The sequence below is a fragment of the Lolium rigidum genome, chromosome 2 (genome assembly GCF_022539505.1).
Source record: "Lolium rigidum isolate FL_2022 chromosome 2, APGP_CSIRO_Lrig_0.1, whole genome shotgun sequence".
Classification (NCBI taxonomy): Eukaryota; Viridiplantae; Streptophyta; class Magnoliopsida; order Poales; family Poaceae; genus Lolium; species Lolium rigidum.
Genome location: NC_061509.1, coordinates 198,078,398 through 198,103,726, shown reverse-complemented (window position 1 = coordinate 198,103,726; position 25,329 = coordinate 198,078,398). Strand labels below are relative to the sequence as shown.

At 41.9% G+C, this 25,329-nt stretch overlaps 3 protein-coding genes across 4 annotated transcripts; 1 reads left to right on the top strand and 2 right to left on the bottom strand.

The window, feature by feature from the left end:
- Positions 1 to 304: 304 nt before the first annotated feature.
- LOC124692806 (UDP-N-acetylglucosamine transporter ROCK1) lies at positions 305 to 8,348 on the bottom strand. The gene is made up of 7 exons (XM_047226238.1): positions 8,221 to 8,348; positions 6,968 to 7,016; positions 6,667 to 6,893; positions 5,310 to 5,508; positions 5,099 to 5,242; positions 917 to 991; positions 305 to 831 (listed from the first exon to the last, which is right to left on the bottom strand). The coding sequence occupies exons 1-7, from the start codon at positions 8,346 to 8,348 to the stop codon at positions 670 to 672; spliced, it is 984 nt and encodes a 327-aa protein (XP_047082194.1). The 3' UTR covers positions 305 to 669.
- A 2,679-nt stretch (positions 8,349 to 11,027) lies between these two features.
- LOC124692804 (ubiquitin carboxyl-terminal hydrolase 4-like) lies at positions 11,028 to 16,049 on the bottom strand. Its single transcript, XM_047226237.1, has 6 exons — positions 15,804 to 16,049; positions 14,727 to 14,843; positions 13,303 to 13,401; positions 12,722 to 12,910; positions 12,459 to 12,640; positions 11,028 to 11,656 (listed from the first exon to the last, which is right to left on the bottom strand). The coding sequence occupies exons 1-6, from the start codon at positions 16,047 to 16,049 to the stop codon at positions 11,260 to 11,262; spliced, it is 1,230 nt and encodes a 409-aa protein (XP_047082193.1). The 3' UTR covers positions 11,028 to 11,259.
- A 4,516-nt stretch (positions 16,050 to 20,565) lies between these two features.
- Positions 20,566 to 23,116, top strand: LOC124687947. Of its 2 annotated transcripts, XM_047221671.1 has the most exons (7): positions 20,566 to 20,721; positions 21,662 to 21,964; positions 22,037 to 22,080; positions 22,162 to 22,224; positions 22,351 to 22,483; positions 22,557 to 22,617; positions 22,695 to 23,116. In XM_047221671.1, exons 1-6 carry the CDS (start codon positions 20,592 to 20,594, stop codon positions 22,607 to 22,609), a joined length of 726 nt encoding a protein of 241 aa, XP_047077627.1. In that variant the 5' UTR covers positions 20,566 to 20,591; the 3' UTR covers positions 22,610 to 22,617; positions 22,695 to 23,116. The 2 variants fall into 2 exon arrangements, with proteins under 2 accessions (XP_047077627.1, XP_047077628.1); XM_047221672.1 differs by lacking the exon at positions 22,351 to 22,483.
- The last annotated feature ends 2,213 nt before the right edge of the window (positions 23,117 to 25,329 follow it).

The following is a 25,329-nucleotide window of genomic DNA, read 5'->3' as shown; positions in this document are numbered from 1 at the left end:
TTACCATGGGAAGTTTAACTGACTGACTGAGAACTGCTGCAAAATAGTACTGGAGAGGGAGAGAGACAACAGAAGTGATCAAGTAATCAAATCGAAGTTAACACAAGTGAACAGTCCAGGGCACCACTGTATTATCATTAGCTAGGATTAGAAGCATAATGGTGGCATATGCGACCGTGTCCTTGCTGAGTGAGAGCCATAGCATGAAAACGAAAAGCAACTCATTTGACCTAATGAGGCATTCAATGATAAAGGTAACATAACATGAGCTTAAATTGTATAGATATATATTATCCTAAATTGCAAACTGAAAAAGGACGATGGCCCTTGTTTAAAGTGCAAACAATCAGTGCAAGAGCATACAGGCAGTTCTTCATGTTCTCCATGATACAGTACTCACAAAAGTTTGGTCGACGTAACAGTAACTCAATACTAAAAGGGAATACAACCAGCATAAAATTGACTGGTATCAATTACAGGTTAATGCTTAGTGAAGCTTGTAATTCAGTTGATGTCGGGATTGGCAGATGGTTGATACATAGCTCCACTAACAGATACTACTAAAGGTCAAATATGCCCCCCTTCTGAGAGCAAACTTCACCTTTCGTGGTGGGTTAATACTATGTTGTGCTGATGCTAAGTAAAACCCTTCTCTGACCAGCATCTTTATCAGTCTTTCTTCTTTCTATCAACATATGGATATTTCTGGTAAATGAATATGCTTGCCATGACAAGTGGTAATGCCATCAGGCAGTAGACTGATGGCGGCTTCCCATCAAATATAAACTGTAGTAATGCAGTTACGAGGAGAGCTGAGACAATCACAAAACCCTGAATAGGAAAAACAGCATGGCTCAATTTTGGGGTGTAAATGAAAGGAAAGTATATTCCATTCAGTGGCAGTTTAGGGACTTGCCTTTTTAACACCTCCTGCATAAGATGTGACAAGACCCACAAGGATTCCACCCAAAGCATTCATTAACACTGGTATCTGAGGAAAAAAAGAGTGATGAGTACATGCCCACAAATTAGTGATGATTCATGATCAATATTATTGAAGTCTAAAGGTTTATATCAAGTACACGACTTTTTCGTACTTTTCATGGATCCCTATTTTGAAATAAAACTGTGTAAATTGGATATGTTACAGGCATTTTTAAATCAGTGCAGAGACTTTTCTAAGTTTTCTTAGTTATGTCAAATAAATAGCATGAAATTGCATAAAGGGAAGCAACGGGCGCTTTGAAATAAACTACTCTTAGTTGTTTTTCTCGACCAGGAATGGCCCAAATCATCCTTTGAAATGAAAAAATGTTTACTGAATGTGTTACAGATGCACTTCTAAATCAATGTGAACACTTCTATTTTACCTCAAATGGATAGCATGAAATTGTTCCACAAAGGGAAGCAATAGACATACGACCTTTGTAGATTAACAATGGCCCACTTATAAATACTAAAGAAGGGGTCACCGCATGTATCAATTATTAATCATGCAATAAAAGGATAGTTTATCTACCTATTATATCTCAATCATCCTCCCAGTGAAGCAGCACAAGGTTGTGGAGGAACAACTCCACCGTGTTGCTACAATGTGGACAGCACAAATGTTGAAGGAACCGCTTCAACGTGTTGCGCTAGATATCGCTCTAGGGGCGTAAGCTAGATATCGCTCTAGGGGCGGGGCTGTCAAGAGTTCAATCCAAACTCTCAACACAAGATCTAATCCAAGATCTTAAAACAAGAACAGAAAGTTCTCCTTATTGATAGGTAGATGGTACATAGTCTCGTTACATAGGTAGAGGTTGGACCTCTATTTATAGGCTGCATGAGCGTTCACTACTTAGCTCTACTTACAACTAGAGTGTTCTAGAGAACACTACATAAGCTAGGGAAAGAACTACAAATATCCTAGTTACAACTTATACTAGAATACTCTGGAAACCACTACAACACACATAACTAGAGGACCATATTACCTAGAATATAGTAGAAGTGTGTAGAAGCTAGTACTAGATCTTACTTATGTTTTATTTTTATTTTATTTTATATACTGTCCCTCATCATTCTCCCATGGTTGTTTAGAACTCGACCTCGAGTTATCTTCATAGAGTGCTTGTTCTTGATGATAAAGAGCCAAGTCTGCCACATTGAATATGTTGGATATTCCCATATCAGCTGGAAGATCTATCATGTAGGCATTATCATTTATCTTCCTTAGAACAGAGAAGGGCCCGTATTTCCACCATCTAAGTTTCTCTTTGATGTCTAATGGTGGTCCTTCTTTCCGGAGGTATACCATCACCTTATCACCAACCTGGAATGATTTTAGCCTCCGTTTGTGGTCACTTTTCTCCTTCTCTTTGGAGCTATTACGATTTGATTGATTTGGTAGAATGATGATCTTCCGCTTGTTCCAAGTGAAAGAGTAAGAATTTTCCTTCCCTTTGTGTGTTGTATTCACATCATATTGCCAAGGTCTCCCAAGAAGAACATGGCTGGCATCCATATCAACAACATCACATAACACATTTGCGTGATAGTGCTTGCCCAAAGAGAGTGGCAGGTTGCATTGTTTGGTGACCCTCATATTCACTCCTTTCTTGATCCACCCAATAGTGTAGGGGTTTGGATGATCATGAGTCTCAAGCTTTAAATGATTCACCAAATTCTGAGAGATAAGGTTTTCACAGCTGCAACCATCAATCACTAATTTGCATACCTTGCCATTCACTGTGCATTTGCTCTCAAATATTTTCTTTTGTTGTGTGTTGTCGGGCTGCGGTGTTGAGCACAAGGGGCGCTGAATCACGCATACCACCTCTTCTCCCTCTTCTTCACAAATATCTTGTCCTTCTACATCTTCAGATTCATATTCTTCGCCATCTTTGCCATCATGGATTGTTGTGTTGACAAATTTCTTCAATGGGCAATTGCTAGATACATGTCCCTCTTCACCACATTTATAGCATTTTATCACAGGCTTTGCCCTACTCTTACCTCCGGCTTGCTTTGGGACAGTTTCTTTTGCACCGGGTTGAGTGGTCTCTTCTTCCATTCCGTGGGAGTGACTCCCAAATGAGTCTTCCACATGAGAATATGGAGCCTTACTTGCCTTTCTTGCCTTTACCAATCTCTCTCGCCTTTAATGCTAGAGCTTGTGCTTGATCAAGGGACCAAATTTGTTGCATCATCAAACGGTCCTGGATAGCATCATTGAGACCATTGATGTATCTTGCAACTTGTTGATCTTCGCTTCACCAAGGTGGCACCTCACTTGTAGCCTTAGGAACTCCTCCGTGTATTCTGAAACGGTCCTATTTCCTTGAGCACAATTCTGAAACTGAATAAATAGGATCTGATCGTAATCTGCAGGCAAAAATCTCCCTTTCAAAATATTCTTCATCTGCCGCCAAGATCTCACACGAGGTTCTCCTCTTAGCCTGCGATCTTCTTGAAGGCGATGCCACCATGCACTAGCTCCTCCTTTTAGCTTGTATGCAACCAAAGAAACTCTACGATCTTCCGGAATATCCATAACCTCAAAGAAAGTCTCCACCTCATACAACCAATCAAGGCACCCCTCAATATCAACATTTCCATTAAAAGTGGGGATCTCAGCTCTCACCTTGTATGTATCCCTCGCATATGTAGAGCGGTGTACTCTCGGATATGTATGGAGATCGGGTTCTTCAAGGCCCTCGTCATATTCGTCACCTTCGGAAGCTTCAGCATACATTGGCCTCCTTGAAGTACGCTGAACAACTCGTGAATGAGGTGTTTTTGCTTCAATACGACATCCCATTCTTCGACGCATATCATCTGCCTCCTTTGATGATTCTTCATTGGCAATAGGAGGAACACCCTTTCTTACCATCTCAACTAGCTGATCAAATCTGCGGTTAAGGTCTTCACGGAGCGCTTGGATTTGTTGATCTACAACATCCACTCTTTTCCCCAATTCCTCCATTGCTTGGTGCAGCTCTCAATGAGGAGACCAACAGCTGGATCGGATCAGCAAGGCTCTGATACCACCTGAAGCAGCACAAGGTTGTGGAGGAACAACTCCACCGTGTTGCTACAATGTGGACAGCACAAATGTTGAAGGAACCGCTTCAACGTGCTGCGCTAGATATCGCTCTAGGGGCGTAAGCTAGATATCGCTCTAGGGGCGGGGCTGTCAAGAGTTCAATCCAAACTCTCAACACAAGATCTAATCCAAGATATTAAAACAAGAACAGAAAGTTCCCCTTATTGATAGGTAGATGGTACATAGTCTCGTTACATAGGTAGAGGTTGGACCTCTATTTATAGGCTGCATGAGCGTTCACTACTTAGCTCTACTTACAACTAGAGTGTTCTAGAGAACACTACATAAGCTAGGGAAAGAACTACAAATATCCTAGTTACAACTTATACTAGAATACTCTGGAAACCACTACAACACACATAACTAGAGGACCATATTACCTAGAATATAGTAGAAGTGTGTAGAAGCTAGTACTAGATCTTACTTATGTTTTATTTTTATTTTATTTTATATACTGTCCCTCATCACCCAGACCTATGTTCTACTCCTCAATCCCATATGCCCTGCCATCCGTCCATTTTCATGGCGGTAGTTACCCATGCTCTTCCACCATCATAAGCAATGGCAGATAGTAAACCCCTTTGGGTGCAAGTGGTCTCCCTCCGATCCATAATAATTGTTGTGGCTTTACTTCAAATTTGAACTAAAGCCACGACACTTATTATGGATCGGAGGGAGTAGATGAAATTTCCGGCACTTAACCAATCCCATGATGGATTATTTTCAGAAACAACTCTGGAGGGGCACAGTGTTCAAAGTTATAATACAGTTAAGTTGCATCTTACGAATTTCAATAAAGATTATGGGAGACAAAAAAGTATAGCACAAACTAGTTCAGATGTCACATTGTGTTACACTTTACTTAGCCATCTCAATGCCAGCTTATTTTATGCAACTAGATTATGGCTATGACTGCTTACTGTTTTGTAACGCATGTACCACTTAATTTGCCAAATTTCACCTCATAGTGAGAGAACATAGCATAACAAATTAACAAAAAGTACTCACCACTGTCCACAAAGTCCATTCATGGAAAAAACCATATTTTCTCAGGGCTTCTCCGTCTGGTGACTGAAAGGTACTTGCTAACAAGCACATACTCCCAATAAATGACATCTCGATAGTCATCATATAGGACGTATGCTTTTTTACCTGTAATTATTGAAAATGTTAACTGCGGCAACAAACTCTTTCTGGAAGGTAAAATGACAAGTCTAACCTGGGATGCCCACTGACACAAGGAAGAGGCCAAACCAGACAACACTGATGCGACCGTCACAGGAATGATTCCATAGAGTAAGACATAATCAGAGCTACCACCACTTACACCTTTCCTGCTACTCTCCCCAATGCTTAAAAGGACAGCCGCGCTGATTAAGAGGGTTAATGCTAAAATTTGTTTGGGTGATTGTTTTTGCCTGCAAGATGATCCAAAAGGTAATCAACCTAATGAGAACGAAATTACTCTAGATAGTTTTCTATTTGCAGACTGAACAAAAAGTAACGAGATCAAAGGTACCAAGCACCCCTGGTACATCATTAAGAAGAGAACACGATCCACTTGTTTATTCACCCCGTAAAATAAATCAATGACATTTAGTCTGCCCCACAGTGTCCAGACCCATGCTATATGTGTAACACAAAAGATAGTACACTTTGTTTTAGAAAGAAAAAAACGGCTCCTTAAATGAACACGCTTTTTTGCATATTTCATCCTTTCTCAGGGAGTAAGGTAAAACAACAATCCTTAACTTGGACTCTTTCATGTACTAACCTTATATCACCCAGGGTTCAGGATAAAACATCTTCCTGACAATTTCATTTATTTTATAACTCAAATCCTTGGGATAACTTACAGCTAATGGTTCAATGTTTCTTGAGACATGACCTGAAGGTGTTTTCTGTCTTTCTATACTGCCTTACTATGTTTCATCACTTGAACTAAAAAGCACACATGTACACGCCAGCAGCGGCGGAGACAGAAACATCCCAGGTGTGGTGCTAATACTGGCTTAGTGGTGCTAAACATCTAGGAATTTCATGTTTCTACCCTTGAAAGCTATGACACACTCATTGCAGTGCAGCTGCTGGACCGGTGCTACAGCACCGGTAGCACCAGGGGCAGCTCCGCCACTGCACGCCAGGCAAAGACATCAAACTAAGCCAATAGAACAATTAGCGTCATGGTTGATTCAAGTTGAAAATTATAACCAATGTTCATGCAGGGGTGCAGGTCATTAACCAATGTTCTGAATATAAATCATATGCTTAAGCAGTGGCCACAGCCGCACGGAATCTTGCAAAAAATACAACTTAGAGGCTTAATTGTATAGTGTGTTAAATTTGGAGCGCTACTTTTTCATTTAGCTATGCACTAAGCTGTGGTTACATAAATAAGCAAGAATCCCTTGTTCTTGCAGTATCATAACATTCCAAAGAGAATACTATTCATTCAGGAAGTTCACATTATTGTTATGCCTACTTTTTCATGATTAATGCATCATATGATCTTCAATATTGTCATTTTTCAATACTTAAGACAATATAATTGAAGTAGAGGAATCAGCAGGACATACCCCAAAATAAGATACGTGAAGAATGCTGTGAATAATAGCTTGGTCTGATTAAGGATTGAAAAGGTCAGGGAATCTAAATTCTTGTATGATATCTGCAACAGGCTATTCTGAAGTGCATAGATTGCAGCAGGAAGTCCTGACGCAGTCAGCGATCCGACAAGACTCCAATTACTGAATTGCTTCTTCAGACTGCCCTCTGCCAGTAATAAAATGACAGCACATATAACCTATACACATGTATATAGAATCAGAACTGGCCAGGTGAAGATCATTCTAGAGCAAATGAAATCAACTACCGTACCTTTAATACTTCAATTGCAAGAACCAATGAAGTTACTATAACTTCTCGCCTGCAGCAGTACAAAGCAATAAAAGGAGTTAAGAACATCCAGATAGTACTTCGCTTGATTATTTCGTTAGTGGAAGAGATCCGAACTCATGAAGTACATAAAACCTGGTCTAACGAATTGTTAAAAGGGCAATGCCTGTAACTCCGCTGTTACCTGGTGCAGTTTTACATGAGTATTAAATTATTAACAAACAACCCATTTGATTCATCAGTTGCCAACAAAACCATTTCTGGTGCCATATTGACAGGGAGGATCTGTCAGAAATTTAACTGACGCAATTTCACATGAATATTAAATTCTTAAGTATTGATAAATATGTATGTGTCCATCTGATTCATCAATTGCTAGGAAAACCACATCTGGCAATGTAGCAACTAAGAGGAACTAAACTGCTTGTTTCAAAAATTACAGACCACACCTAGTACTGGTTCACAGCCATATACCAGTAAGAACTAGTTTTGTTTGCAAAGGTTCCTTTTGTCAAATTTCGAATTTGAATTTTGACTGGTTTCTGTCTGTTTAATTTCAGACATTCATAGGATTTCTAAGTTTTTGAGCATGGACTCTTTTTCCCAAGTAGAGGATCAACAAATTTTCATATTCAAGCATTTATGAACTCTGCATCTAGGCTTCTGATTTCTCATACAAGGATAACATATGAAAAGACAGCTTATACAACATCGTTTCGGGAACAAGACCAGGCTACGATTCAAAAAAATAAACTCATTAAGGTGCCAAAGAACAAAAACTTCTAGTACTGCAAGCTGATGCTGCTGGCAATAGTTAACCAAACCGATGCATCCACCGTAGATACTACTACTAACATGCCCATTAACAGACAAGTGATTTTTGCTCTCTTCCAACCATGATGTGATTTCTCAAACATAATCGGATGCGGATGCTACATATATTCGTTCAAGACTCAAGTAGCATAACAATCATCTAAACAGAACGAGCATTCTGGGAACCAGATGCTGCCCGAAACAATTGCAGAGCTATCATTATCACAATGGGCACAACAATATGCACTCCACCAAACTGGTCCAGGCTAGGCTGGTACGCAAATCTGATGAATCCGTGAAGGTGATACCGACCATTCGTCCTGACCCTAGTGACCATTACTGCACTGCCTAGTCGACACCACGTTGCTCATCTACACCCTACATGCTGTTGGCGTACAGTGATATGGGAGCGTGCGGCTTACCCGACGCAGCGCTTGGAGATTAGGGGCTGGGCGCCGTACTGCAGGGTGAGGAGCGCCAGGCAGAGCGCCACCTTGCGCCGGCTAGGCGCGGCCGCCGCCGACGGAGATGGCTTAGAAGCCGAACCCATTCGGCCTCGCCGAGCCCGCCTCCGATGGAAACCAGGGTTGGCTGGATTTCCGGTCCACCGAGTCCACTCTAGGACTGGGGAGAACGGATGGCTTGCTGCAGCCTACCTGGCTTAGAGTCGAAAAAACGAGGCGGCGGCGGCGGCGGCGCTGGGGAGGAGGTGAGGAATTGGGGATAGGAGCGAATTGGGAAGTGAGGCCGGATTTGGAGACGGAGAAAAATTGGGGATCTGGGGCTGTCGTCGATCACCTCCGACTCCGACCAGGACGAGTTTGGGAGTTTCGGTGCTGTGGTGAGGGGTGGGCAACAATGGAGGACGGGCGGGGCGGCGCGGCGCGAGGAGAGGGGTTCCGGCGGAGGGGAGCGAGGTAGAAGGGGACGTCCTGATTGGTTTCCACCTTTCCAAATGCCGAATCCTAGGTAGATTTGTGGGACCAGACCAAGGTCCCAGGCTGACAGCATTTCCCGACTCGGTCAAACCACCGTGTACACAAAGAAAATGCAAATCTTCTAAGGTTAAAAAAGAAAATGCAAATTTAAGCCCAACTGGCAAACATATGAATGTAAAATAATAATATTGCAGCTAGATTAATTTAAGTAGTTACATTCAAATAAACAACATAGTCCATATGCAATGTAGTCCAACAAATAAGATTGCTCCTGGTCTGCTAATGCTCAGTGATGCTCAATTAGGTTTGCTTGAAGTCGATTGTGAATGTGGTGATCACGGAGCTCATTATGTATATGGAGGAACTTCTCAAACGATGATGCCTTAGGATGCGGCTCAGCCAAGTCACCCTGAAATTGCCACCATTAGTCATGGATCATCACACTCATCCTCAACGATCATGTTATACATGATCACAATCGGTCATCACCTCCCACTGGTCTCAGCACTCCATGTTCTAGCAGGATAACGAACAATAGCCCACTAAGATTGGAGCACATCTAATGCCCGCTCCACATTTTTCCTGCAAGCTTTTTGTTGTTTGACAAATCTATTCTACAGGAGCATGGGTGTTATTCACAAGTGTGTACTAGTCAGGATAGATGCCATCATCTAGGTGATATGCCTCGTCTAATGCATGTTTGTTGATTTCATAGTTAACCACTAGAGCATTGCCTTCTACAAGCCCCGGGAGAATACCGAAGAGCGCCGGAGCACGTTGAGTTCATTGTGAGAATCTGACATGCTAAAGAAAGAATGTCAAATCTATAGATCATGTGATGCAACTGCCTTTGCATGCCCGCTATACTGCCACTACAATCCATAAGGACAATTATTCCACTCCCAATGCATGCAATTTATTCTTGCAATCATCCCTAGAAACCTGCATCATTGATCGATAACAACGGGAGGTGTCGGGAACATTTGATCCTCTCAAATAATCCTCGTCAAACAACGCAATCACGGCTTGACGAACTTGTACATCGAGTCAAGGCATGTATCTCGCTCATTCGCAAAAGTACTCATTAACAAGATCACAAGATAGTCCATATGCAAGCATGCAAATAGCTGCAAAAAAATTCTGGTAAGAGGTGAAGCCAAGCTTTTCGACGGCATCGGGCATGCATCTGAAGTACAAGTTGTAGACCCTCAAAGTGCGCTGGAAAATGTGATCCAGGCAGATTGGATTTGTAGGGTGGAAATAGTCCATTTGGAGCCTGTAGTGTCCAGCTTCTTGATTGCCCTTGAGATTGCCATGAGTGGCCTTTGTCGAGCCCCTGCGAACATGCATCTGCCTCTCCGTGTGCTCATGGATGAGGGTGGTGGTGGTGGCAATCATGAGGTCGGAAGAGGCGTCCGACCCATCATCGCCCGATGATGTGTAGACGATGTTCTCATAGAAAAACTCGATCGACTTGGTGAGGTCAATCTATTCACAACACGGATGTGTCAATGGCCAGTATCCTTGGCGCAAATGGACGAAAATGGTCCAGGTTTGTACCTCAAACTCGGTCGCGCAAATGGCCGAATAGGTTTTGGGCGTCATCCTGGTGGGCAGTGCCGAGGCGACGGGGTCGGAAAATGTGCGCGAGGAAACTGGCAGGAATTGTGGCCTCTAGGGAGCAGCAATCCAAATGGCGGCACCAACACGAGGGGCGGGGCAGGCGGCGGCGTCACGGTAGGGTTGTGTCGTCGGGGGAGGGGTGCGACCTAGGTGGGGAGTGGCTTGTGTGCCACTGGTGGGCGGCCCCCAAGAGTACAAGAGGGGAACATGTGTATGCACCGGTGCATTTTCAGCCCAAATTTAGGCTTGGAATGGATTGCCGCAAATGTCTGATCCATTTGCGTCGGCCGCTAAACTGGGGTTTTGCTGTTCTCCCAACAATGTGGATTGAACGAACAACCGCGGTCATGTGCTCCCATCTTCACAACATGGCACCAATTCTAGATCAGCCGTTAGTACATGGTTTAGTCATTGGTCAAACAAAATATTCTGGAGGGAATATTACAATTGCTGTGCTGATTAAGTGCAACAAGCGAAATTCGATCTGCATGTTGTTTGTGTTGACCCATTGCTCATATTGTGTTCAATCTGCATGGTAAATTCAGTCCACTTTACGCATCTGACAAGAAAAGACAGATAATGGAAAATATAACTCATTTTGTACACTCCCCATCACTTGCACTTGTAAGATGATTAATCTGGAGTCCAAATATTTATTAAACCAGCGGTTATAATTTGACTACTTTCTGCATCTATTATGAAAACTGAACTAAACAAACAGAGAAGTCCAACCCGAATCTGAATTACACTTTTGATCTCTGTAAAAAAAGAACTCTTATTTATCAAAGTCTACTCTATTGAAGTGCAGTAACTAAACTGAGACAAATTATCAGGTTTCCATCATTTACACTGTACACCTTATTTCATCTATCATCACTACCGCTAATCAAAGAAAATTTCCTAGCTCTTCGCAATGCGCTCATAGAACAAGATGTAGCCATGATCGGTGTTGCCAGAATATTCGCGGGAAGAACCGTAGAACGTTTGCAGGCTGGACTCCTGAATCTTCTCGACATTGTCATCATCGAAACACAACCAGTGGTCAGAGCTTTTAATTTGGCTTACATAGTGTCCCTGGTTAGGGCCGCTCCCAAGGTGGACTACCACAGCAAAGAGGGCGTACTCGCAATCTACATCGTCAGAGGCACTGCTCAGCTTCAGCTCCATGGGATACACCACTCGGTATGACAGTTTCTTGTGCCGACTCAGCTGTTCGATGAACTTGAAGCGCTTCAAGTGGATCACCAATATTTGTGGTGCCTTTTTTATCTTCATTCTCTTCTGTGCTTCTTGCAAACTGAACAGTACACCAAAATGTCAATGTTAAAAAGTGAAGACAAAGAAGTTTTCACCCATGGTAGTTCTCGACGTATTTCTTCTATCTACAAAGACATAGGATGACAATCCAGCAAGGACCAGGAAGAACTGAACAAACTGACATCTGAGGCATTGAGCTACTATTCTTAACTACGCCCTCCATTCCAAAATAATTCAAGTTATTTTTTTTTTTTGAAAGGGAAATAATTCAAGTTCTAGTTTTGTCCTAAGACAAACTTCTCTAGTTTTTGACCGCATTTAAAGAAAAAGTTGTCACTATTTGCAACATGTATATAGTATGAAAATATATTGTATAATGAATCTAATAAAACTTATCTAAATGTTGATATATTTATCTATAAACTTAGTCAAACTTAAAGTAGTTTGACTTGGGACAAAACTAGAACATCAATTATTTTGGAATGGAGGGAGTACATATATACAGATAATATACAAACCAAGGATTATGCAATACTTACAAGGAACAAAGAATAAACAAAACTTGCAGAGAACATAAGAAATTGAGATTGTTAACCTTGCCCCACAACTGAGAGTGTTAAAAGCAACAACTTCAGGGAAAATAATGAAATTGACCTACAAGGTTCTCTTGAACAACAGTTGTTTGAATCTACTTATCTATTGCCAAATTTAAAAATATTTATTCGAACCATTCCATAAGTAGTACCATAACAATTTAAACTCTTGTTAGTCTTTGTGTTCAGAAGGCTATCGTTGCCCAGACACAACACATTATGGATGGAAGTGATATATAACATAGTTACCTGCAGCATTTGTCACAGAAAAACTTGTCATCGGCATTCAAAGTTTCAGTGGAACAGAAATTCTTCAAGCAGCTTGTGAGTGAACTATTCTGTTCAATGTCGATGCTTAAATCTAAAAATGTCTCATCCTTCGCGGTGACAGTCTCACACATCAGGCACTTAGTTTCATTGGTCAATATACCCTGCGTATGGGGAAATGGCCACTAAACACGAACTTCTTGGTAGAAAACAAATAAAATTTCGCACTTTAGTAATTGTAGTACCTGGAAATCCTTGTGAACCCATGTAACCAATGGCTCCCTTTGAACTCCATTTGCTAAATGATTAGCTTCCCCATTTGAATCCCCTCCATCAGGGGATGTGGTTTCAGAAGAATCCTTCATGGTATTGAACTCTCTTTCCAAAATATCGACAATCTCATTCAGCAAAAAATTCAAAAATTCATGGGCATCCTACATAGAAATAATGAAAAGAGTTACTTATGGAAAGATCGCTCTTTTATGTCCCTGCAAGATAAGCATAATTCTGTTCTTTTTGGCAACGGTTCCAGACATCGGAGATGATTGGACTTCTTTAATACAGCCCGAGCAAAGGCACAAAATTAAAATATTAAGCAACTCTAAAGGGCCAGTTGCGTCAGTGGAGGGAAACTCTTCTCAAGTACACCAGAAAAAAGAGTGCAACAGAAAGAGATGCAGGCCATACACATAGCCCACTTTGAATTACTGAATTACCATATAAATGCCTGAGCACTAATAAGCTACCTACATTAGTAAGGTCCAGGTTATGATATGATGATGCAGTTGACATGATGCAGGAGCATTGTAAACTATATGTAAATTACCTGGTGCATATGACTCCGAAATGCTTCATTCTCTTTCCTCACCCTATGAACAAAACGTTTTGGAGAAATAACACCAGTCTTTTTCTTTGATAGGCTTATCTGCAAGTTATCATTAACCGTTGTTACTAGATGAATAAGAATCGGCAGAAGTTTCAGGTAATATGTGCAAACCAAGTAACATCATGCTCATGAAAGCATAAAAAAGAGTTAACAGCTAATAACATGTCTGCTTGCTTGCCTTGGTTGCAAGTGAGTTGACCTGACAAATCGCATTTATGAGTTAGCATGTTAGACAAAGCAATTCATAGAATTGAATTGAGATTTGGGACAAATAAAATTAACTATGGTACTATCTAAGTCTACAATGCGTCTAATCACTACAATGAAAGCTTAGCTTATCTTGTAAAGTAAAATCTGAAAAAATCTCCAGAATAAAAGAGCTTCCAATTTAGATTGTATAGCACAGTTTTTTCAGGTTCACGTACTCCTCCCCAATGCAGACGCATACACGCACACACGTTCTGGTGCACACAAACTGTCACATAGTGCGAACAAAACTCAAGTCCAAATAATGGAACAGAATATCAAGAAACGATGTTATTACTTCTTATTGATGTTAGTACTTCCTTGGTCACTAAGTTAGATCGTTTTAGGGATTGACATGGTCACTTTCACGAGTGTCTGCTTGTCTCATTTGTTGCTATAAGAACAACATATGCATAACTTTTGAGTAAATTTCTAGAATAAATTTCTGCCATGGTTTGTTATTGCAACCAGTCAATCACAAATACATATAGATTACCAAAGTATATTTCAAAAGGACATGGATAACAATTCATGTCGATAACCTATATATTTTGTACTTTCGACAAACTGCTGGTCAGAACAACACATTTTTAATTAAACACATTGTTGGAGGACCTATGATATTTTTTATACAAAAATAATGAGCTAGTAATTGTTGGTTTTTCAGTCTTTGCCATCTTCCCCACTTGTGTCATCCGCAATTTATAACCCCCTTATTAATGAAATTTAATAGCTCAGGCAATACGTTGGTCCAGAGCTATCCATTAACTGCCTTCGAAATTCCAATTACCCACCATAATCCCCTCTAACAATCACCAGATAACTCAAAAACCTGACGCATACCACTTTCATTAACATGATACCACGATTTTTTTGACCCTTCTGGCCTTGTATACGGTAGAGCTGATAGAGCGAATAATTTCAATCTATTAGTAAGCTTACAGTTGAAGTAAAATGAATAATCTTCAATATTACTATATTTTTGTTTTTACCAAATACCATGACATGGAATCCATGTGTGCATTGACTAGATAGTGATAGAGGGAGTACACTAATACATACCAGAGAGCAACAACATAGAAAATGTAGCAGTATATCAGATAATGATGTTTTTTCACCTGTGTAAAAAGATCTGCCAAACAGGTCAGCAAATTTTCCTCAGCCTCTCCTGGATTCTTGCAATTTGCAGAATATTCTAGCAACTGCTCTCGAAATGGAATGCAATAATAAAGTGCCTGAAACAAAGTATATAAGTTGGGCATTTAATGAGATAATGTACCAATAGCTGCGTAGTACTTGTAGCAAGCATGAAGAAATGATCTATGTGAAGAACAAGAACTTACTACAATACCAAATAAAAACTGGAATTAAAACTGAACATTGAATAAGAAATAATTTGAACACATATAAAACCTCTCAACTAAATAAGATAATTCTGAACAGAAGTCACTGAAGGCTATCAACAACACTACGCAAAAGGCTCACCGTAATACATGCACGCTACTCCCTCCATTCCAAATTAGTTGTCGCGTTTTTTTTTTCTTCCAAAATGAGCGAAACTACACACTGAAACGCGTCTATATACATGTGTATCTAGACCAAATAGCGAACACACAGATAATTAACCATTGAGTTGTGTCAGGAATATGACTTCCCTTCAAATTCTATATGGAAATGCCCCCCTTTTAACTGGGATTAAGCAGTATTAAACAATAAACACCATATGAATGCTATAGTCAGACACGTTTTTTTTATTAAGAATGGAATTCGAGAATACCAAGAATCCACAATTAGTAATGCCAAACAAAGATGTTGTCCGATTTGTATCACAGCAACCAACAAACAATATTTGATATGTAATGTGGAACATGGATAAGATGACTGAGGACATAATCATATTGCCCTATTGTAATAGTTTACAAAAGATAAACGCATTTACTGAGGGGGTGAGGATCATAATCAGCCGTCAAGGAATATAACAGAAACAATCATGAAATACACGATTTCTTGAACTGCGACTATGTGCCTAGAATAACAAAATCCGATTCCGGCCGCAAAGAACCAATACGGACATCCCTAACTGTTTCGGAAGGAAGCAACGCCCAAATCAAAATCTAACACGAATACCAGCAGGTTGCCATGGATGGAACATGAAGCTGTCATATGGACCGAGTATGGGGGGGATTGGGGGTTACCTGAAGGACGCTGTTGCAGTAGCAGGTGTTGCCAAAGTTCTCCAGGCCGAAGTAGTGCTCGCCCTCGGGGAACTGGTCGCCGAGAGCCTTCTCGAGCCTGGATATGCCGGTCCCCACGACCGACCACCGATCCAGAAAACCTGAGGCGGCGCTGGCGAGGGAGCGGAGCCCCGACCCGACGGCGGACCGGGACCTCTCCGGGGCCGGCGGGGCCTCCGCCGTCGGCGATCGCGGCGCTTTAGCCATCTAGGGTTTGGACGCCCTCGCAAGCAAGCGGCGGCGGCGGCAGGCCCTGAGCGAATGGCTGATCGGAAGCGCGCCGAGGTAGCAACCTTTCTTTGTTAGCCGGCGCCTCAATCGGTACTCCTACTTTGTTTCTTCAACGGGAAACGGAGTTAAAGGCTCTGATTCTGCATCTAAATTTGACTTTGTTCTCAGCAGGATGGACTCTACTATTTCTAGACATTCTTTTTTTCTGGTTAAAACCAAGAAAACGTCTCCTTTAAACTCCTCATCTGGCCTCTTGGACTTTTCATCCTACTAGGAAATTTCCGCGGCGGCACGCCGCGCCCTTAGCTGCTAGAATATTTGTTATAGTATTTAAAAAAATACTACTATGAGTTATTTGAAGTAATGTAAAAGTGCTAGTGTGGAAGTACTGATCAACAAATGTGAAAGTGTACTCCAAAAAAAAAAAAAAACAAATGTGAAAGTGGTACTATAGCACCATGGTTTAGATTCTGTCTGGAAAAAGTAAAGTAATTTCGTCGAAAAGAAAGCATGAGCGAGATATTCTTCCTTAATGTGGATGTAAATGGCAGAAAGATAGGAAAGATAACAGTGCAAAATCACTTGTTTGAAACATTTTAAAAATAGTGTGAATTGTATTTTCGGTTGTGAAAGGGGAGAAAATGGAAAATCAGTACGCCCTAATCATGATACGATGAAAAAATAGTAGTATGGAAAGCGGCGGATGGTGGAGTTCTTTTGTTTCCGGTGTTGCTATAGAAGGAAGAAGAATAAGTGGAAGGGTTAAAATCCTCTGCCCGGAGAAAGACATGAAAGATGAAAGTGCAAAATCACTTCTTTGAAACATCTTAAAAATATGGAAAGTTGTATTTTCGGTGCTGAAAGGGAATAAAATGGAAAATTAGTAAGCCCATGAGACGATGAAAAAAGAGGTAATATGGAAAGCAGTAGATGGTGGAGTGCTTTTGTTTCTGGTGTTGTTATAGAAGGAAACATCAGTATTTTCTCCGACTGAACGAAGCAGCGGGTGCTGGAGAGTAAGTATATTTCTAAAGGTACCGTAGAAGAAGTTAATAATATTTTTCACGTGTGAAGACTGAAGAAAGAGGCGACGAACGGTGGAGTAAGTATATATTTTTTATGATATTGTAGAAGAACACATTTTTTTTCCGGGTAAAAGAGGGGGCGAATGTTGGGTTTTCTTTGGAACTATCGCGAAAGAATTATGCACTCGACAATAATTACCGGCGTGTAATTACTATCAGGAACCATAGCTAAAGCTGAAGATTCATGTAAAAATTTGCAAGCTTGTACCGTCATAGAAATATGGATCCTCGAAATAATTACTGTTAGGTAGCTAACGACAAGTTTCATAGTTGACACCAGGGAAACTACTATTACTAATAAGTAGTTCATGTCCTATTTTATAGTTGACATCGACATTACCGTTGACACTCAAGATTTGTGCGGAGACATTGCTTTTCATAAAAATGTAGTAGTTGCCGCTTGCGGAAAATTACTGGCGGAACTATGGTTCAAGTTGAAATTACCACACTTATGCACCTTTCAGAAATTACCGTCATAAAAATATGCGCTCTCGAATAATTACTATTAGGTAGCTAACGACCTATTTTATAGTTGACGCCGGGGAAATTACTATTGATTGTTCAAGATGTCTACCAAATTTTTCGAAAATACAAGTAGTTACCGCCTCGCGAAAAATTACTGCTAAACGTGATAAATCAGTGCAAGAGTTTAATATTTCTACCGCTGAATGAATGCAAAAAATTACCATCGAAACTTTTTAAATTTACCATAAAAAATTTGAACAAAAAATCTGAAAAAGCAAAAAAAAAGTGGTTCACGTGCACTGTTCATGAGCGTGAACAATGACCGGAACGCTTAAACACCATAAGCTTTTAGATATAGTATATAAGCATGTTGAAGGTCCGAGCTCTCAAATTATCAACTTGTCGATCTCGGTCCATTTCAAAGCGGCTTTCATTCATCCATTCTAGACATTTTTCTCCTCACACTATCCAATTTATAATGAAAATAACATATATATCATCTAGACAAAAAAAATGACGTGACAAGTAATTAAAGAGGAGAGACAAATAAAGTATACAACTCTAGAATGATTACTCGGTTTGAGGTTATGGTGATGCTAATGTGATAGTATTAACTTTGGTAAATGATATTATCGCGTAGGTCCGACTCACATTGCGAGGAGCAAGTTATTGTCATCTGTTAGTCGTCCTTAGACCTGAGATCTTCGCAAGATATGATTTGGGGTTGACTACCTTAGGGTATATGAAATGATGCATTGTAACTGAGATTTAAGACTCAGGTTGTCTGGAGTGGTTGACCAAGATAATATTTTTCCCTTGATTACTCCCAACTGTATGAGATAGTTATAGCATCTGAAGGTAGAAGTATAGAGTTCTAAACCACGGTAGCAACAAGGTAAAACTATTTATGCTCTCAAACTAGAGTGCCACAACTCTACTTTTATATGCACTAAAGCAATTACACCTCTAGTGATTGTTTTTTTGCTTTTATTTTAAAACACAATGGCATGTACATCTAAAGGTATCGTAGTACTTTTCGCTCAGAACAGGGTAGATTTAGGAATTGTGCATGCATCTGAAATCATGGTGGATTTTTTTGCTTTTGTTTTAAAAGATAAAGTGATTGAAATCACTACGCGCACTCTTGATGACCTAGGTGTTATCGTTTGGAATGTGTTTTGGATTTTGAACTAACCTTTATTTTTTTTTTGAAAGGAAACTAACCTTTATTGATATTTGCAGCAAAGGGAAACATGGAAAAGAGGATTACAAATACAACATTTGAATTCGAAAATGAAATTTGAATCTTACAATCAAATTTTAATTCATATTTCAGTCAATTACAAATAATAGTTAAATATCCATGCGTTGCTACAGAGAAACAAACTATTTTATTTAAAATTTTAGTGTCAAACATAATACACAAGTATTGTTCAATTGCATAATGCCACAATCACGTATTTCCTCTACCCCTTTTTTGTAACTAAATTCATTAATGTTTTGAAAAAAGATATCCAGAGAGCTATCAGATTGCATAATCCACGAACAGTTGATGTTGTGTTAGTTGTTGCTGAAAAAGAGGAAGAACTGCTGGAGGAGGTGTGGCCCATTCCTTCACACTCCGTTTAGATGTACGATTTCAACCAGAAATTGAAGAATTGGAATCGTACCAACCGAATTCCACGCATTTGGACGTCCACCGAATCATCGCTCGGAAACCTCGCCAAATTCTCTATTTTCACGAGTCCAGGAGCTTCCCGCGGGACGGAGACGAGCAGCTGCGAGGCGGCAGCGGAGAAATCTTGGGCGGCGACGACGGCGGCGAGCAGGTACTCCATTATCATCTAGCAGACCTCGATCTCTCCTCCCATGGCTCCCCTCTATCTCTCCTCTCACAGAGCCCTGCTCCCCTTTCCTCCCATGCTTGTCCCCGTCCCATCTCCTCCCATGGCCACCCCTCCCATATCCTTCCATGGCTCCCCCCTTCTCTTTCCTGCAATACACAATCCATCTCCTCCATTCTCGACCTCTTCACATGGAGCCCCATTCGTTCCTCCTCACACAGCGCCCTGCACTATCTCCCCATGTTATTTAACCCTAGAACATCAAAAGAATCTTAAAATCTTAATCACTCTCTCCCTTTTGCAGGTTAATTCCAGTTTGTTGTAGCAGAATCCGCAGGAATCAATTCAAGAAAAGGTAACAACAGTGCTCAGGGCTCACGTTCTTTGATTTCCTGTGTTAAATCGTTAGTGATTAGGAGCAGATAATATACTCTGTAGTCTGTACAGTATGATTACATACATATGGCCCTTAATGATGTGCTACTAGTACTGTGTGATACATGATGTGTTTATTTTACATGTAGCTATTTAATTATTGTATATGCAGATGGTTTAATACGGAATGATTACCACGATGACATGTTGTCTCTTTACTTCGCATTATTTTTTGTTGTATGTTCTATTTGCAATTGTGTGTAGCTGGATAATGTCGAAACGACCATTAGATTTGCTATCTTGCATAGTTGAAGAAAATAAAAGGAGAAAGAAGAGACGGGTGTTATTTTCAGAACTATACTTTGCAATGATTGTTGTGGTGGTAGATTATGTCAGTAAGGAGAGGATACCAAGAGATTATGTCAGTAAGGGGAGGATACCAAGAAGAGTCTATCAGTAATCTGTATGGAACCTGCTGGACAGCGACTTCAGATGCCATTTTGTATCGTCGCTTGCCCAGATTTGGAACAGTAGGCTCATTTTAGCATGCTTGTTGTTTTTTCTGTATTTTGTTCATATTTGTCTAGGCGGTTCAAAATTTCTGGACAGCAACTTGATATGTTATTTTACCATTTCAGAAGTGCTCAGATTTGGATAGAATTTGAACAGTAGGCTCATATTAGTATGTTTGTTTTTCTGTTCTTTCCCCAGATTTCTCTTCCCAGGATCTTCCCCTGAAGCACGAGGCGATGCCGCCAAGGAAGCGGGGGAAAAAGGGGGCTACCACCGCCACCAAGAAGCAGCAACCGCCACCGCCCGAGCCCCCTGGACCTGACGCTCCCGTGCAGGAGAAGCTGCGGTGGCTTGCTGACCAAGAGAGTAAGTGTCTCAGAGCCCTAACTCCCTCCCTGCTCCTTGCCCATCTGTCCTGCCCAACATTTTTGAAATACAATCTAGGTTTGATAGTTTGCAGCTATCAGTCAGACCTGTGAGTTGCAGGATACAGCAGTTGCTGCCCTGATGGAATGATGCTTTGCAATGTAAACGGTTAAAAATACTTCAGTTCTTGCGTAGGTTCGTAGGAACTGCTTGTGAAGCTGTGTCTTTTGGGCTTAAGTGGTGTGTATTTGGGCTTGGCGTGACGTGATTGCATGAATCCATGTGTCAACAGTACATTGTGGACCTGTTTTATCAGTTTCATTGTTATGGTATGAAATCGGGAGCGGGGAGCTCCTTAATCGAAAAGAGAAACTATCTGGGAGATTATCTAACTACCTATATTCACCAGCTGGATCGAGTCCCCAATCATGACTGCTTTAGTACAAGTTTTTTCTTTTTTTGCATAAATCAGATATCAAGCTGTAGAAAGCAACTGTTCAAATTATCTGCAGGAATCAGTTAAAAATTGTCTCGAGGCGGCAAGAAACATTCCTTAATGTTGACTTTAGTTTGAAGGATGCAGCATCCACAATTTTACAAAGATGTAACGACACCATTATTGTTGTACTCGCAGTTCGTAGGCTACAGTCTGGAACCGATCTTGAACTCGAAATTTAATGTTAATGGCAAGGTTTGTAATCTAGTGCACATAAAATATGGTACTGAAGGCTAATACTAAAATCTTATTGTCTTGGCAGATGGCTTCAATATGTCTTATCTAACGCTGACTAGCATTTAGTAAAGGGTGCATTAAATTTAAGAACTTAAATTTACTTGTTATCTTGCTCAGTACTCCCACTTCAATACATAGAAGCACTGCCCACTTCACTTAATGTAATGATCAGGACTTCAATGCTAATCCAGTCTCATCAATAAATAGTTGAACGTCGGAAAGCTGCCATCAGAGCTATTCAAGCAGCAGAGGTTGAGGGTGTACTTTCTCGGATACGCTTAGCGCGAACCTACATTTCCAAGGAGCAAGAAGAAACATGTGCCTTGCAATATTTTCAGGAGAACTTGCCCAACGTGTCAGTTGTCCCGAATGAAAAACAGGACGAGCTTGAGTTGAAGTGGAATGAGTGGGATAATCACATATATGGAGATCAGAGGGATGACAAGGTTTCACGAGCTTCGATCACGTCATTGGCAACTGCTGCTGGTTTTCATTTCTCGGGAGATTCAGGTTCGAGTTCCATCTGCTTGTTGATGATTTACTCTTATAGTGAATGATTTTGTCACCTTATATAATGTGCAGTGCAGAAGAACTTCATTGAGAGCACCTTTGATTTTAACAACTTTGTAAGTATTTCTTTGTATAGTGGTACCAGATATTTTTGCTGTACCCTTCACAACTCTTAACCATTCCCTGCTGCTTTGAAGACTTGGAGTGAGCTACCCGAAGGTCAGATGACAGGGGCAGGGGATTCTCTACAGACACCCGGGGTTTGTGCTTTACCCTCTACACACAAATGTCATCTTATTATTTTAAATCTGGATGATCACAATGAATAGCTTGGTCTTGAATCGCCTTATAAGCTTTCCTGTTGGTTGTAACATAACCCTTAACAGGCTACGAGTAGCCGACTCTCTTTTGGCATGACACCAAAAACTGTAAGAGTACCCAAGAATGGCGAGATGCTCTTATCTGTGCATGGGTCACCTCTTGGAGTGTACAAAGAAGAAAGTCTGGCAGCCATTACTGGTATTTGCTTGCTCCTAATACAACACCCATCTCTTATTGCTGTTCATTTACTAATATAAAAAACATGTTACAGAATCTGGAAATGGAAGTGAAGAGCTGCCTCGTGATGCCACTGGCCCTCTGTAGTAGCAGTAGTAAGAATGCTTAAAGCTCAAGTCCCTGTCTTCCTTTATGCATCTAGTTGGTGGTTAATCCTTTATTTTCGTTGCAGGAGTAAGCTGTGGGATACTAATCAGAACTTCAACCACTAATTCAGGGTATTCGTAGAGTCTCAACCCTCAGTGCCTGACGAGGTTCGGTGTGTTTAGGTTATCCTTTTGTGTAGTTTGATGAAGCATGTTGTAGGGCGCCAGTTTTAGTCAGCTGAAACCGTTTGTCAGGTGCTTTAGCACAGTGTTGTCCTTTTGTGTAGTTTGATGAAGCATGTTGTCTGTTGTTAACTTCGCCACCAGGAAGCTGGTGGGATTAGCTGAATCTTTGGTGCGGCATTCGTGATTCACCCAGTTATGAAGACTTCTGTAACGAGATGAGATGAGACATGGTGCACTGGGCTACTGGCCATGCTGTAAACGGAACTGCTATTTGACAAGATCTTAACATATCTTTCTGATTTGCAAGTTGCAAAGCATCTTACTTTCGACTTCGTTTCTGAGATCAATACCGTGCGAATGATGGTGAATCAGTAGTGTTCAAATGAGTTATATCAGATACTATTCTGGAGAAGAAATAATCCTGTGGAACTGCGATACATATTGTATCGTCAGATCCACCGTTTCAGTTATTTTCTCCACGGCTCCACCACGCCCCTGTTGCCTAGTAGTTTTTTTTTAAACAAGACCCAACGAGCCCAGCTTTACATTGAAAGCTAAAATAGTGACTTAGAGCATCTCCAACAGAAGCTCCAAAATTCGGCGGGCGTAGTTTGCAACGCGCTGTAAACCGATACCGCACGTTGGCGCGAAAGTTGCCCCGCCGGAAGCGCCATTTTGCCGCGCGTGCTCGGGCAGCAAAAGTGCTCCTCCGCCGGAAGCGCCATTATGCAGCGCGCGGCGCGGCCCGAACGGCTGGTTGCTTCGTTTTCGTTCGAAATATAAATCAAACAAAACAAATAAAACACGAAATATATTGAAAGTTCGACATTTTTAGCGACATTTGAAACTACACTCGGAGTCTACTCCGAGTCCCAGTCGAAGTCCGAGGAGTGGGAGCTCGGAGTCGTCTCCGACACCGGCGTCGAAGTCCACTCGAAGGACGAAGAGGAGGAGAGGACGATGGTGGATGGACCTGCGCCGTTTTTCTTCTCCTCCTCCTTCCTCGCCGCCTTCTCTGCTCTCGCCGCCTTCCTCGCCGCGGACTCCGCACGACGCTTGTCGCGGCTCGCCTTCTTCTTCGCCTTCGCCGCCGTCTTCTCCTCCTCCTTCTGCGCGTGGAAGGCTTCGGTGGCGGCGACATCTTCAGGAAATTGCCGCGCCCACTCGAGGCAGAGGGCCTCGTCGCGCTCGGCGATGAGTAGGCGCTGTTCCAGCTCCCGGCGGCGGCGCTGCTGCTCGCGCGTGATAACCGGCGGCGGAGGCAGCTGCTCTGCCTGCTCCAGCGTCCAGACGTCATGAAAGTTCATGGTCCGGCGGGGGCGGCCGAGGCGCCAGGCGACGGCGTCGTACGCCCGCGCCGCCTCGTGCGCCGTATCGAACGTGCCGAGGCGGATCCGCTCGTCGCCGGAACGGATTTCCACGTCGAAGCGGCCGCTCGTCCGCGCCCGAACGCCGTGGTAGCCGGAGGCGGAGCGGCGGCGCGGAGGCATCTTCGGCGGAGGCGCGCGGAGGCGGAGCGGTCGACGGGAGAGAGGTGGAGCGGCGGCGGGGAGAGAGAGGCGGGGAGAGAGACGGACGCGTGGAATGTTCATACGGTTTGCCGCGTTCGCGCGTGTCCCGTTTATAGCGCGCGCGGGAACTTTCCCGCGCGGGCGGTAAAATTTGCAGCGCGCGTCTTTTTCCCGCCTCCGCTAGAGCTTCGCGCGGGCGGCCGCGCGCGGCAAACTGACGATTTTTTTTGCCACGCGCAGCTTTTACATCGCCTGTTGGAGATGCTCTTACAGCTGGAAAGTGCGCGGTAGGGACAAGCACGACTTCCATCAGCCAATCCCAGCACGATCGCCTCTCCCATTGTTCAGCTCTTGCAGTTTGCCATCAAACCTGCTCATCATCACATCTTCAACTCGAGTAAGATGAGAGTACTATTGTGGGCGATAGTAACCTTAAAGTTTATATTACTGAATATTATAAAAAAAATATTTGGACCATTTGATCCTAGCACTGTCACCATGATGGAGGACAGAACTCAGGATATTCCACAATTGTCAGAGGATGAGAATGACCTCTTGATTGCTGACTACTCAATGGAGGAAGTACATGAAGCTATTTCGCAGATAGAACATAACAAATCTCACCAACACATGGATTCCCGGCGGAGTTTTATCAACACATATGGGAAGTGATTAAGAATGATTTAATGGGGCTTTTTGAATGCTTCTAGAGAGGTGAATTACCTCTGTTTAAATTAAACTTTGGAGTTATTACGCTCCTTCCAAAGAAGGAAAATATTGTCCAAATTCATCAATACATACCTATTTGTTTGCTTAATGTTAGCTTCAAAATCTTTACTAAGGTTGCAACTATTCGCGTTTCTGGGTTGGTACATAAAGTGATCAGGCCACTCAGACCGCGTTTATACCAGGGAGACATATTCTGGAGGGTGTTATCGTGCTTCATGAGACTATTCATGAGCTGACTAGAAAAAAAATTAGATGGTGTTCTTTTCAAAATTGACTTCGAGAAGGCCTACGATAA